The following is a 15,970-nucleotide window of genomic DNA, read 5'->3' on the forward strand; positions in this document are numbered from 1 at the left end:
GTTCTTACCTCAACCCATGAGCTTTGAGCTTTTTCTTACATTTATTTTTTCCTGTTGCTCCTCCCCATCCCACTGGAAGGAAGGGGAAGCAAGCAGCTGCGTGGTACTTAATCRCCATCTGGGGTTAAATCAAAACAGTGATATCTCAAAATTGAACAAAAAGTCTTTACAGGTAACTGGCTGTCTGTACTGATTTAACAATTTATAATGACTGTAATTCAGGACTTTAAAAATATGTAGACATCTGAATTCCATCAAAAATAGACTTTAATATTATGGAATTTAGTATTGTCAGTCTTGCTGGATAGCATGCAGAATTGGTATAATCTCTTCTATTAAATTACTGGTGTAAAACTTATTTTTCCCACTGAGCCACCACTCACCACTCTGGAACTTGTCTAGCTAAAGTCTAGACTAAATTTGTACCGGTTTTTCTGTAATAGACATCAAAGATTTAGACGTCGAGTTTAAAATATATACCCTCTCTGAGAAAYGTTACTCTGATTCTTCTGCAGTTGTTTAATCTCATAAAAAATTTGCTATACTGGATATTCCACAGTTGCTCTTGAAATACAAATTCATTTTTGAACCTTCTTTTCTTGCCCCTTGTACAGAAACCACACAAATACATTCTGGTGACTTCTTTGGTAACAGAATGAACTGTTCCTTTGACATTTAAAGGCATTATGTTTTGCTCAGGTTTTGGCCAAGATTATAACCTTTGAGCTGGAACACAATAAATGTRATTAAAATGTAGATGTTCTGCAAGACAATACACATTTTTGAAATAAAGAAGGATTGAAATATATAGATTTCCCTACGCAAAAAAGGAGGACYATGACACCCATACAATTGAGGTGACTGAAGATCTCATAATTTTTCAGCTAAATCAGTTGTTTGGAAAGCACCTTGAGCATTTGCCTGGTTGAGACATGGATACATTTCCTAGGGAAGGATGAGCTGTTTTGCCTGGGATGCAAGTGCTTGAGCACTCTTTATTGAAGGTTACTGTTAGCTTTGATTTTGGTAAGCAAAACCATTGGAGAGGACATAGGGGCTTCTTCAGTACTGAAATGCTTGCTTTGCTATGACTTCTGCTCAGAAGCTTCTTACTATAAACTTTAAAGTTTTCTTAACGCAAATTAGATTAATTTAATTTCATGTGTAGTAATACTTTTATAATTAATATTGCCAAAATTATCAAGATAATTAATGGACAGGAAATCATCAGAATTTTTTTTTGGTAAAATAGTATTTCAAGTTTCCAGTATTTGCAAAATATTTGTTTTCAAGGCAGTCTCCCATGAAATTATGTGTCAAAACAGCTGACAAGGGCCCATGAGACACACTSAGACTCCAGGCAAGAGTTGGGCCATTGTGTTTTAAACACTGGCTTGCATGTGCCACCAACTTTTGAAACAGAAACCTAAAACTGTGTATGAAATACTTTAAGCGTTTTTCTCTTTATAAATAAAAACTGCATCCTTGTTTCCAGCGAGTTAATAAATCCAACAATAAACAATAATCTTTACTAAAGAAGTACTTTGTAAAATCAGCACAATCTTAAAAGCACATTCAGGATGGTGTAAAAGACATGAAGTTTGACCAGGTTTATTGGAAAGAGTAATTATTCATTCCTATGAAAGGTCAGGTTCAGCCCTGAGTCTGAGCTTTCAATAAATGGTGAAACATAATTTATTTGTACTGGGTATTGCTGCTTCCTAATATAACCAAATACCTCAGGGACATGCTGGTAGTAATGCAAACACAGGATGGTCTTTCAAGCCAAGAAATCATTTAAAAATTTATCTAAAGCAGAAAGTTATTATGATTCCACAATGGTGGCATGCATTTGTTTGACATTCACCATGGCATGCTGGGGACAGAGAATTATCTGCATTTAGTTCCCATGATCTAACAGAGAAGCTATCTAGGCAAGTTGGTGCTTTAAATCTATTCTCTCTTTCTCTACATATAACCATTTTGTAAATAAAGCACTCAAAGTGGGCACAGTAAACAAAAGTAAAGATTCATAGAAAGTCTGTAGAAGGACTTGAAGGTRTCTATTTCAACACCATCAGTTCAGTTATGTGATGCAAAATAAAAATATCCAGAAATACCTTAAATACTCTTTTTGGTATTCTAACAAACATTGACTAAAAGCTTAATAAGTGAGTAGCTGAAGCATTCTAAGTTTCATTTCTCATGAACAAAAATACTGTTCTGGAAGAATAGGCATTTCAGCAGATCCACATGCAGAAGTCAAGACCAAGAGATGGTGGAGGAGGACAAAATAATAAATGGAWGTACATCACTAGAACTAAGAGAAAAATAGAGTTATTTTAAAGGCTGACTAAATACAAGAAGATATTTACCTACAGAGTGTATACTTTCAGAGTATTGTGATAAGGAATAATTGCACTAATATATTAGAATATATACAATGTATACCTTGTGGAAAACATTCCTGTTGGTGGTATTGCCATCTTTAAAGTTGTTCAAAACTAGTCCTAGGAAAGAACTACTCTGTGAATATTGGAGAATGCAACTGTTACCTTATGATCTAATCTTCAATTGTCTGTTTCATGGATTCTAYACTCAAAAGATGTTATCTAATCTAATAATCAGAATTTTATTCCATCAGAAATACAAAGTTAATAATAAAATTCTATTACTGMATGAATACTGCTACATTTCAAATTCAGATTCTCTATTATTTGGAGATACTGCCAGAGAGACGAGACAGATTATGCAGCTTTTGATGGTTTAGGATTAGCCCAGCTCACCCTTTCTGTATTTACTCTTTTCCTTTCTATACAAACTCTGATYTAAAAAATAAACTACCTGGGAGGTATTCAATGTTAATTCCACACACTGAGGTTGTGGCTAACCAGAAATCTTTCATTAAGCTAAATAAAGGCTACTAACAGCAAAATTTTATTAGTGCTAGGCAGTACTCAGAAGACTCTTAAAAAACAAGAACCTTCTGTTGGTGAAACATTTTTAAACACCACTATCAACACACACCAACATAATYTGGAGAATGCTGTAGCATTTTGTAGCCATCCTGGAAGAGAAGGTATATGAATTCTAAAGAAGGAAGTGGATTAAAAAAATAACAAACCAAAGAAAATAAATGTTCCAGGAATTATTGTAAACACTACCTATCAGCTGATTTGGAATTACATAAATCCAGAATAWTTGCAGAAAATGTTGAAATTAACCTGAAATTCTACGTCTGGTTGGTGTTTGCAGATGGCCCAAATAAAACTGCTTCTAGATATGAAAGATAAAGGCATGGTTGTTTTTCACTTCCAAAATGAAACTATAACTGTATAAGGTTTAAGAGGTGATAGTTCATATCACACCTCTAATTTAAACATTTTTCAAGTGTTTCTGTTACCAAAATGAAAATATTTTCAGAGGCTTTAATACCGCAGTGTGAAAAGAAAAACTAAAACCAGAAAACGACTTTTTTGATACAGAAGTTGGTATTTGAAAATACCAACTCAAATTTGAAATTTGAGATAAATTAACATAAAGAATTTGAAGAAAAATATACCCCCTCACCTATTTCTGAAATTAACAGGAGTCTGATTAATTACACAAAGGCCTTTGCAAGGCATCTTGCCCCAGACAACACCTCCCACTTGGATTATTGTTGGTATCAAACTTGCTAATGGTGCATTAAACTCCTGCGTCAAGATTAAAAATAAATATATGGAATGGCACTGGCCCTAGAGTAGAACCCTGAGGATCCTGTGTCCCCATTCACCACAACCCTTTGAGCACTGCCCTTCAGCCAGTTCTTCAGCCAAACACATTTGAACCCACTGAATAATCTTTTTGGGAGAAAAGTATCAAAAGCCTTACTAAAATCCTGGAAAAATACATCTCCTGCCTTCCCTTCATCCACTGGGCAGGTGACCTTACCACAGAAGGATACCAAATCAGGAAAACAGGAAAACAGGAGTTTCTCTCTGGTGAACCTGTGTTGACCAAGCCTGATGATTGCATTGTCCTTCAAATGCCTTTTAGTAGTACCTACTATAATTGTTTCTTTTTTTTTTTGTTTTCAGGATGTGAGGTTAGAATAACAGGTCTGTGAATTCCTGGGTCTTCCCTCATGCCCTTTTTGTAAATTGGAATAACACTGTCTGGCTTCCAGTGAGCGAGGACCTCTCCAGACTCCCATGACCTTTGCAGATAATTAAGACTGGTCTTGCCATGATTAAGACTGGTCTTGCTCCTTTTTTGGTTTAATTTACTTAAACTTGGGGACATAGTACAATTCCAGCAAAATCAAAACAAATATTAAATTCAAAAGAAAACCTAAAAATTCATTTATCCAAAATGTACTTTTTTGTACTTTGCAGATGTACTTGCAAAAGGTCCTAAGAAGAGGAGCCACTAGCAAATCAGGAGAGAGTACTCAGAACAATTTCGACAAATAAAACTATTCTGGGAAAAAAAAGGTCAAACGTAACCTTCCACTATAAGGTACAAATACTCACCCACATAAATCTGGGACTGAAAAAAGAAAAAGTTCTATTTTGAAGAAAAGGATTTGTGGGTTTTAACAATTCACAAAGTGTGAGACCATTGCAAAAAGTACTATGAAGTAACTCAGAAATAGGGAGTGCGACTTGCAGACACATGGGTAATTGTTATATTTCAGTATATCCTACTAAATTCTCAGCTGAAATAGTGCCTAGCTTTGGACACTGAGCTTTAAGAAATACCTGAAACATTTGGGGAAAACAGAAGTAGGCCAAAACCAGTAAGAATTGTCTCCTTCCTAGAAARTGTGACGCATGAAGAAAGTTTGAAGGGGCTGAGGTTGTGTAAATAGAAGAGAATGAGAGAAAAGAGTACATAGAAMAGCTATGACTGCAGCCTTCAAATACAAAATGGGGAACCATAAGGGCTAATGGAAAGTTTTTCTTCATTTCCACRTCAGGCTGAAGGATGAAGACAGGATATTTTGACTAATGGAAGAAAAATTTCCTAATGATAAGCATCAGAAAAGACCGTAGCTGTAAAAAAATGTTTTATTAATAGTGGATCTGGGTCTGGATGGAGAAACAGAACACATCAGTCTTCYAGTCTACACTTCTGAACTTCTTACTGAGCAAAAAGAGTTGGATAAACATTAACAGCAAGTCTAAAATGCAGAGAWCATAACACTGTGCAGCTGCCATGGGGGAAGCACTTTCATTTCTCCAGCTAAGGCTCAGCCCCCAGCTGCAGTCAGCTCTGCACAGCACCATTCATGTGGCTGGGGAGCAGCAAATTCAGTGGGGCTGTGTCACCAAAACATTACAAACAGAAGTACTACCAAGGTGCTTTCTGGAGCAGGAATTCTGTCTTCTYACTCACACAGTACCATCCAAGTTCTGGTTCCATTAAATGACAAGAATTGACCTTACTGCCTGATCTAGCAAATGCTTTGGCCTTTTCTAGCCTCTRCATTCACACTTCTTCAGCACCTTGGGGGTCAGGAATCCATAATGCCAGCATCAGATTCCCCTTTTTATTAGCTTCACCTTCATCTCACTGACTATAGCCACACCAGTAAATTAAATTGTGCCAGTTCACTCTGCAAACATATTCAGGCATGAAATTCAGCAGCTGGATTTTTCACGTTGCTGAAARGTTCAAAAACTCTTGGAACAACTTTGGTCAACCAACTTCTGTCCCAAACAAMTTGAGCATAGTTTGGGAGTCCCTCTGAGGCAAATAGTATTCCCAACAAGTGACTTCAAACCACCCTTTGCAATCAGGGAGTGGAGTTAATGTGGAGTGTGTAGGTGTCATGTCAACTGGCCTTGGTGTAAAAGAGCAATTTGATGCACATTTAATGCACTCCTACAGCTACACCTACTGCCCTGTGAGCCCCAAGTAAGATCATTAAGAAGAGGAGCTGTTACACTACACAACTGTGAATAAACAGCAAAAAAAATGGTACATTTCATCTGGAGGAGWGGACTCTTCAGGATGAAATAATTATTTAATTCCCACTGCAGACCCCGGTTCCTACCATAAAAAAGGGAAAATGTTGGTGGTTGCATCTCTACTTGGAACTCTCTACTCATACAAATGGTGTCTRGATGATGCAATTACTGCAATCTAAGTAAAAATTATGTCTTTATAATCACAAGAATATTAAACACATGTAGGAAAACAAYTAATCCAGTTCACTCGGTGAATTATATACATTTTGGAGGGAAAAAAAGGAAAATATATTTTCAGATTCTAAAGGCCTGATTTGAACCAACAAAGCCCAAGACATTTCAGGTAAAACTGGATTTCATGAACACAATTATGCCTTTTACTTTAGGAAATTGCTTGAGTTAAAGGTGAAATGGTAATGCTCACTTCAAGTTTCCTTAGGATTTTGTTACTTCAAGTCAAATTCTTTACATCACACAAGGTTTCTTGTGTTGAATTGTAGTACAACTGTTTACTCAAGTGGCAGCAGCATACTTTGTGATAAATTAAATKAACATTTATCAAAGGTAAGTTGACAGGTTTAAATGTTAAATGTAAGCACGGTAAGACAAGTACAAATAGTCTCTACCTGGAGGTTACATATCTAAATCACTGGATAGATATTTTAATTAACTTCTGCATAATAAAGAATGTTTGCTTTCTGAATTATTGAACATTTCCTGAGAGAGGAAGATACAAAATGTCATGCCATATATTTCAGGTAGAGTTTACACAAAAATGAAAAATTGAAAATCATTCCTCCCATATAACACAGGCAAGAAAGAGACAAACACCACTTAGAAATATAAGGTTTGGGATCAATATTTAAAGTTAAATGAAAAACCAAAGAGATGCAAKAGAGAGGGTAATACATGGCTAGAGGGGGATCTGTCACTATATCTCATTCCACTCTTAATCAGTTGAATTATGATCTAATGACAAAAATGTGTAGCTTTCTCAGGTTATGAAGTGATTTAGAAAAAGTCTAAAAGATGAAGATGTACAACAGTCAATGGTAAACCCAAAGAAAATGCATCTCTGGTGGAACAAAATTGTTATATATATATATATATATATATATATATAAATAATAGTTATGTATACATTTCTCTTATTTCTTAAACCCTTCTAGTCTTCCAGCCTTATAATCAATAATTCTTAAGGTAAAAAGCTGGAAAACAGAAGCAAGCTGCAAACCCACAGGAGCACAATGCTAAGTGCCTTCTTTTCAACTCTTCACCCTTCAAACCACTGAAGCATTTGGGCATTTAAAATGCATAAAAACTAAAATGTTTTACTCACAGTTAAAACCAGGTTCAATAGTTTTTCCAGCTTCAAGACTGTTTATTGTGATCTGAAAGATGATGTGCAGCAGCAGAAATGATAGACTGGTGAAACACAGAGATTTTAATAATCGTCCTGTATGCCCTAAAAGACAAAATATGCATACATAWAATTGGTGACTTTCAGAGCATTGCTTAAAGATTTTCAGCATAAAATCATAAAAATATCCTGAGATGCAATAAAGTTCAATATCCTAGTCAGTTCCACATTAATCATGATTGTCGCCTATGGTCAATTTACAGCAAAAATCACACTTTAATTAAAGTTTCTTTGAGTACTCTTTAATCACAAACCTCAATGACTGCTACTGTCAACTTTTCCTTTTGTTTTTTTTTGTTTGTTTGTTTTTTTTGTTTTTGTTTTTTTAATTTAAAAAAGAGTTTTCAGGTCTCCAGAGAGAAATTTTACATCAATAATAATAAAATCACAGTGCTTACTACCACATTACCTGGTATGCAGACAAAATATGAATGACACTTCTACTTTTGAGAAAACAAAACCCTGTTAATCTACTACTCTTTGCAAAAATTTAYATAGGAGAGGGCATAACAACACACAAGCCTCAGTATGGCTCGGGAATGAGCCAAACTTTCAATGAATGCTTTGCTTTGTGCCTACTGCCCTCTTTCTCTTCCTTTGGAAGTTTTTTAAACTGTTTTCAGTATACACTGAGGAGCCCTGTGCCAGGCACATTCGGTCACAGCTCCCCTGTGATTCACTGGATGTCTATTCAAAAGGCAATTGAAAATGTTTGATGAAGACTTAGAAATGCCTTATAAATCCTCCTGGAAGCACTCAGCTTAATCACAGRCAGCCAGACTTGCAAGGTATGAATAAATAAAGTAAACCATCAGTATTTCAAGAAATATGCATCTTCAAGACAAAGCTGAATTGTTATAAAAGACAGCATTAAATATCACCCTACCTGACCTATCTGCAGCAAAAGTTCTACTTCCAAAGTATTTTAATCCTAGATTTTATACCATCTGCATCATGCATTTGAGGGTCATTTTTAAATTTGCAGATTAAAAAACAGCACTGCTGAAATTCTTATTGAATGCCATAAATAAAGCCAAGGCAGTGGAGGGCAGAACTAGCAGAGTACACCTGGAAATGCTCACTCACATGCAGCCTGTTTTGTTCATATTTATTTTGCAAGCCTCTCTTATGAGCAACTACTAGAAAGAAGGTGATGRTTCACATTCTGTATCTAGCCAATAAACCACTTTTTTATTTTAGAATTGTTACAGTTTAAGCATGCCATCAACAGCTTGAAAAACAGTTTATACAGCAAACAATGAGATAAGCATGATTCAAAAATTTTAGAAAGTAATAGTCTATCTCCCTCCATCAGACTCCAAACTTTTGTCATAATAACACTGTCTTGACTGCAAATTTTGAATTYCAAATGTCTGTAATAAACTTCACTTTTCCTTTTTTAAATACTGTAAGTAATTCTTAAAACAAAATTAGAGCACCAAAACAAGCCCACATATGAATTTTCTGTGATCTGAAAAGGAAGATACACCAGATACATGCTTTGTATGATCTATTCACCTGTCACCAGAGTTTGCACAGAAAGGAGAAAACCTGGGTGAAAGAGCATTATACCAGAAAGAGTGGACATTAAAGTCCTAGGGTCACATTTTGTTCTTCTGCAGAAGCTGGCCTGGTGTCCAGGCTTAGGACAACAACCTCTAAGYGTTATAAAAGCAGAAACAATGGAATAGGTCATATTTTCAAAAGCTTCAGAAGAACAAACATATGACAAGCTACATGTTATTGAATAATTTTTTAGATGTGATATATGTTAAGTACTCCAAGGACTGCTGTATTTCACAATTCTTTATTTTACAATTCTTCTGCAAGCTTCAATTTTTGATGGTTAACTTCTTCATTACTAGATCCCATGCTCATGGTATTGAGRGCTGCACCTCCAGAATATAGCTAAATATAACTAAAAAATTACCTTTCTCAAAGCTGGAGACRAACAGTTTGACAACACAAATTTAGTGGACTTTAAAAATGTGCCAAAATGTACAGAATTTAAAGRCAGTCTGGTAATTTATGAAGTTCTAAGTCACAACTCTTCTCAGTGCTTGGGAGTTAACAATTTGATAGATATCAAGCAATGAATTTTTCATACAGACATGGATTTGAATTTTTTGGATAGAATTGTCTGAGCATCCAAAGGAGAAAAAAAATGCAATACAATTAGTCAATACACATTCAATTATCAAACMACTGAGTCAATCTTTCAGCATATCCATTGCCATATCACTCCAAAATAAATCTCAATTTTAGACTTCACTTCTTAAAGTTTGAAAACAAACATAAGTGAATTTAAATTGAACAAACCGTTTCTTTACAAAAGCCCTAACTTTTACAACTGTCTTCTTTCCAAGAACTGTAGAAAAGGCCGAAAATATATTTCATCAAATGCTGCAATGYTGAAAAAGGACCTCCTTCTGCACAAAGCTAGGAAAATTTTTAAAGGACTATTATCACTCAGGATAATAAATWGTCTGTCATTGTACTAGTTAATATGGCAGGGTGAACACACAGCTAGAAGGCAGCTAGGTGTGTTCAGAGCGGGTTACAGCATTTCTCAAGGTCTGCTCCTTTCATGGCCATCAGTGGGACAGGACCACCATCAGATTCTACTGAGCAGGAGCCCTTTGCTTAYACCACATTGATCTGTGCCAGCAGAAACTAGAAGTATTTGGAGAAAAGTAAGAAATATTATGACCCTGATTTCAAACGTTTTGGAGCTACATCAACAGCTTGGGAGRAATGGGAGTGCTAAAATCGGTGAATTACTGAACACATAATTTATGTCAAGGAAGAAGAAGTGACAGATTTGGATAAAGGATGAGTTTCAATTTATAGTGGGGTTTGGGAAAACCCACTTAACTATGTTTTTACATACATTTTTCTCTTTCTACTGGAAACTTGGTTCTAAATGACAAAAAGGAAAAATTAACCATGTGCGTACAGAACTGAGATGGTGAGAAAAGAGACAACTGAAATAAAACAGAGCGTCTTACAACGAGGAAGAAAGATTTGTTTCATTCTTTAAATTTTTTTTTATTCTMATTCACTCAATTTTAAAACTCCTTTGCTAAAACATACCTTAACTGTTCAGTTGCCCTAATGTAGTAGTCCTTGAGGGCATGAGTGAAAGCTGAACATCCCACAGAGAAGGAGATAAATATTGTTCAGAAAGCCATGTGGACAGAAAAGACGTGCAAGAGAACATTGCCCCAGCCAACACCAGAACTCACAGCATCAATTCCTTCATTTCTGTTTTAGATGTATAGGCTTCTRTATGTCCATCAAGACTAAAAACAGAAATATCTCATGGCAAAACACATCCATTTGGAGCTGGAGCTCTCTGGATTCTGATTTCACTCCACCAGCAACTTCTGAAAACTATGGAGGATAAAAATGAGAGGGAACATTTGTCTCAGAACTGGCCTGAAGGACTGAGAAAAGTGGGCTTGCTTTCAAGGTGTCACTGCAGGTGTCATTTCTAATGGTACCCAGCGGGACCAAACCTGGCATGCAGCTCTAGAAATGTACCCCAGCATGTCTCAGAAACACAGGGGGAGGTTGCTGCAGCCTCTTTATCCCTCCAGAAAGCTCCTGGCAAAGAGCTTCCTCCCCTCTGATCAAGCCTGCAGGAAGCCAGACAGGATGTGAAGGCTTCATTACCCTCTTTCTCTTCAGCCCAGATGCAACATTAAACTGGACTCAAGAGGGCCAAAAGCTTTTCACACGTGGAAGAGGAATCCATCTCTTATTTTTCAAAGGTAATCCAGCCAAGAGCTGGATTAGTAAAGGCATGTCCCCCCTCAGCCACAGGCATGTAAGCTCAGCACAGCTATTTGAATGTGTTCTAATTGGACTCCTGCCTCCAACACACACATGCACCTCTTGACACCGTGAACGTACACAAAGTTGGAGCCTGGCACATTGTTCCCAACAACAATGAAAAAATCTTGTGCATTCATGTCTAGGCATGTGTAGCCTTCTGATCTTTTTCACTACCCTTTTCCCTAAAACAGCAGGAGTACTTCAGAATTTTTTGTACACCTGGAACTTCCCCAGAGCTTCTACCAAAAGGATGTACTCACGGAACATGGAATAACTGAATGGCCAATTGTCACTGAGACCTGCTTTAAAATCCCATATATTAGCTCTTACATGGCCATGAGCCTCAGCATATAACAAAGATTATGATATGATTATATGGTATAATATGTTGATATGATATGATATGATATGATATGATATGATATGATATGATATGATGTATCACATGATATATCATATTGCAGTTGCTTGCAAGGCACATTTTTATTCCACATTGGGGTTTTTTTGTCTCATTCTTATCTGTTTATGGGGCATGGAGAAGAATTGGTTGAATCTCTGAGAAAGCTAAAAATACTGTTAACAATTTATCTTGRTTTTTCTAATAAGTAGTACTATGCATCTCTACACAAAGGTGGTAAGTTCAATGGGTCAGCATCCATTTGCAGGACATAATGATATCAGGAAAGGGAAAAAAAGAGAAAAAAAATGTATTCTAAAAATTAATTTAAGACTGTTTACTATTTCAACAGTGTAAGTCCATCATCACAACTGTACATATTCTGCATGGAAATTAGTTGGGAATATTTCTAACATCTCTTTATCCACATATGGTACTCCAACCTGTCGCAACACTCTCAATTCTTCTTGTGTAGCTATGTTTGGGACTTTTTTACACAACACTTTTTATTCAGTTCACAGCAGATGAAACACCAAAGCAAAAGTAATTTTTCATATAATCTCTGATAGCATACAGTGAGTGATAAATATTAATGTGCATTTATSTCCTAAACTAGTGACACTTCACTTAATAAAGACACTTTATTACAGCCATTCAGGATTTTTTTAATAACCCTCTTCATCAGTAAGTGACAAACATAAAAYTAAAGATCTCTGGGGGCAAAACTTGGTTGCAGCAAACTTCTGCAGCACACAGAGACTCAGTCCCAAAGACTTTGTTTCAGCTAGAAAGTGAAAATTTTAACTTGCTGACTTTTCATCAGGAAACCCAGCATCACAACAGAGCCTAGCTGGAATCAGGGTCCAGAGATCCTTTAATCCACTACTCCATGGTTCCAAATAGGAATCTATCAACATCGACATGTAGTATAGATTGGGGCAGCTGGGGGTGGGAAGTTAAGAAAACATTTAAATTACAATACATGTTGTTTGGAAAAATCTGGAAGTTTTGGAATCATATGATCTGCAAGGAAAAAAAACAAAACAAAATCATCATTTCCCATATAAAAGAAATCAAACCTCTGGCCAGCTCTGGTTTAACTTATTGACACAAATGCCAAAAAAAGAGTTCTGATTTGAAGCCGGTTTCTGCCAAAGGTTCAGAGGTAATAGAAGTACAGCTGGTTCCAGCCAATCATCAGGAAAATGCCATCACTGAGTCCAACATGAACATCAGCTGCTTTGGTCACAAGTGTCAAACACAGATTGGCACATTTAAACTTACACGCTGAAGAAAGTTTGTAAGAATGAAATAAACACTGATATATCCATCCTCCATTTGTTAGGAAAACTTTGTATTTCAGTATGGGCAGTTGGCAATACTGAATGTGAGCCAGCTCCCTTTCCTGAATTCACTGCTACTGTCGGACACTGAACCTTAACACAGCAGGACACATCCTCATGACCATGGAAGACAAAAATGGATTCCAATATGTGTTCCAAACTTTCCAATGACTTTCCAATGATTACAGGGTTACATTTGCAAGGCACAAAGCAATTCAGCCCTGTCCCAGAAAGCACTTTAACACACACACACATATCTGAGCATATGAACAGGGACTGAAGGGCCCTCAGTGTTGCATAAACGGTTAATAAAATAAAGCTGACTGCTTCTCTCTTAGGGTGTTGATGTGACCCAGCCTGAACAAACACAGTCTGCATGTCAGTGGAAGTCAAACCCTTTCAGATACTTCTAATGGCTACTTTCCCAATTTCTCCTTACAGGTAGGCATAATCTCATTGCTTCCAACTCCTCATGCAGTTTTGGATATGCAGACAGACAGTGCCCTCCACTTTGAGGTTCTGTAAGAACTATGCTGAATGTTTGCCAGTGCCAGTTACACCTATTATTAAACAATGTTTCCTTGATATAAAATATCCACAGTATTTCTACATACAAAACACAGCTGTGCTTAGAGGTTTGGCCTCTTGAGTGCTGAAACAATGGGGTAAAGCTATCAACAATGGACAGAGGAAGGAAATTGCTTGGAAGGACTATTCTAAGAATGAAATTTTATAATGATGTGCCTTGTGCCCTGGATATTGTGCAGTGTCAAGCCATTGATCCACCAAATGAAGTATCTGCATATCAGCTCCTATTCACATGTCTTACATGAACATCTTAAGTAGACTCAAAAAACACAATGCTTAAATCATCCTGAAGCTGTCAGGAATTAYTTTATTGTTTTAAAAAGTGCTGCTGAAAGTGCTGCCTTCCTTCCACTTCACTGTTATCAGTACATCTATATTTAGCTTGATTAATAGAAATGCATTAATATTTCCTCTCCCCCCACAACATCATCTTAGATTTCAACATGATCTTCTAACCAGAGGATGAAAGCTTACCAAAGCCTTAAAAGTGGGCAGGCATCACCATTGCAAAAAATCCACTTTGGTTTACTTGATATCCAACAGCAAGACAAAARTAGAGAGCAACTAACCAGTGCCATGGTCCACTCTGTGCCTACCCTGGCCCAAAGCTGAAAATGTGCATCCTTTGTGCACCCAAACAACAGCTCAGGACTTCATGCTATTATTTTAGCTAYGTTTAAAAAATGTGCAGCCACACTGAAATCCAGACCACAGAATTACAAGTTCTAGATTCAGAATTTTCAGCAAAAGCTTTGCAATGATTGAATGGTTTTGTCCATGCTTTCCTGAACATATCCAATATTCCCATGTGCAGCCAAATGTCACAATCTACAACTGACCAACAGAAAAAAAAAATCTAATAAATTTACAAAAAAAACATGACTCCTTAATTTCAAATGGCTTTTTGTACCATCAGGTATTCATTTGCATTTCAAATTGTATCACTTCATAGATGCTAGAGCCACGAGAATTTGCAACAGTTTATCAGAAAATATGTAATTACCTAAAAATTTTACATTACCTTCGAAAGCAAAATAAGACACATTTTTTTCAGTCTGTGTATCTGCACACCAAATGCAGGCTCAGTTGTACTCTTTCATACACTTATCTGTTTCCTTACATTTCTCTTTCTGCTTCTCTSCTTTAAAAATACTACAGAGCTCTAAGAAGGAAAAAAAAAATCATTCTAGACATGGACACTTACTTTGCAGGAGTGCCAACCAGACTTGGGTAAAYACAGTCAAAACTGCTATGTGTAATTTTAAAAAAAATTGTTTAGAAATGGAAACATAAAAGTGCTGCATAACATAATAAATGTCTCCTTACTCTGACTTCTTGCAGGATTTCCTGTTTTTCCTTGAAGTTTTCMTGCCCAGAATACTACTAGAAGTGAGCTGTAACCTCTGCATCAATACACAATGCCATCGTTCAAGCTAGTCACAATCTCTGAGTTGCAAGTTTACACAGGCAATTTACCCATTTTGCTAACAAAATATTTTGTCAGACAAGACTCAGAACTCAACCAATTTTTTTCCAGATGATACTCACAAGCTTTCAAAGCAAATAACGGCTACTTGATGTCTTCATTTGACAGGTGTCTGTACCAAACTAAATACTGSAAATAAACATAATCTCAGATATGAGTGCATATGAACACTGAGCTGTTAAGMTGGAGCTGTTCTTTCACAAGAGGATTTGAGGCTTTTAATAGAGAGTTACTGCCACTGAGGAACTAGGCTCTCCATGTTTGCCACTAGCAAATAATATTTATTTTGAACTCAAATTAATTCAGTCATTATTATCTGTTCGAAGCAGTGCTTGAAACTTCTTAGTTTCTTTATTCCTCTACCACAGTCATGAAGAGCAGGGAACCATCAAGAAGTAACTTCCTTCAACAACAGAGGGCCCAAACAAATCCCAAGTAATGAGAGATGGCAGCAGGTCATGTGCTGCAGAGGTGAACCACATTTTTTAAAAAAAATCTGTACTTACTAGGAGGATAATAATTTTTTTCCCTTGAATACCCACCCACATATGTTCAAAAGCAGTAAACAAGTGTGAAGCAGGGCAGAGTGAGACTGGAGGGTAAGAAACACTGTAAAAGGGATTAATACAACTATGGCAAATCAAACCCTACACCACAAGGTTTTCACAAGGGAGAGGAAAGTGTGTATGAATTTCTAACTAGGGCAAAACTTTTCCCTGAAGCTCTAGAGGCTGCTTCAGCTCAGAGGGAAGTTTTGCAAAGAGTTCAACATCTTTCTGATGAGTTCACATCAGTATCTGTAGCACAACATAACGCATCTCATCTCAGCTGAGGAGCCCCTGTGTCAAAATTCATTCACATTTTAAATTCAATTCTGCATTCCAAATATGCTAAGCTGTCCTGTCAATATAGAGCTGAAGTAACCTATRCAAGGGTATAATTTCA

The 15,970-nt window shown here is 36.5% G+C and overlaps 1 protein-coding gene across 2 annotated transcripts in view; it reads right to left on the reverse strand.

The window, feature by feature from the left end:
• Nucleotides 1–15,970, reverse strand: part of PIEZO2 (piezo type mechanosensitive ion channel component 2) — a 284,493-nt gene that overhangs the window by 174,070 nt on the left and 94,453 nt on the right. For both annotated transcript variants that reach the window (XM_057368929.1, XM_057368928.1), the window contains exon 3: nt 7,294–7,419. In XM_057368929.1, the coding sequence (XP_057224912.1) occupies nt 7,294–7,419 (126 nt within the window). The remainder of the gene's footprint in view (nt 1–7,293; nt 7,420–15,970) is intronic.

Source organism: Malurus melanocephalus, unplaced genomic scaffold (genome assembly GCF_030028575.1).
Source record: "Malurus melanocephalus ecotype Western Australia unplaced genomic scaffold, MMel_1.1 scaffold_99, whole genome shotgun sequence".
In the NCBI taxonomy this organism is placed as follows: domain Eukaryota; kingdom Metazoa; phylum Chordata; class Aves; order Passeriformes; family Maluridae; genus Malurus; species Malurus melanocephalus.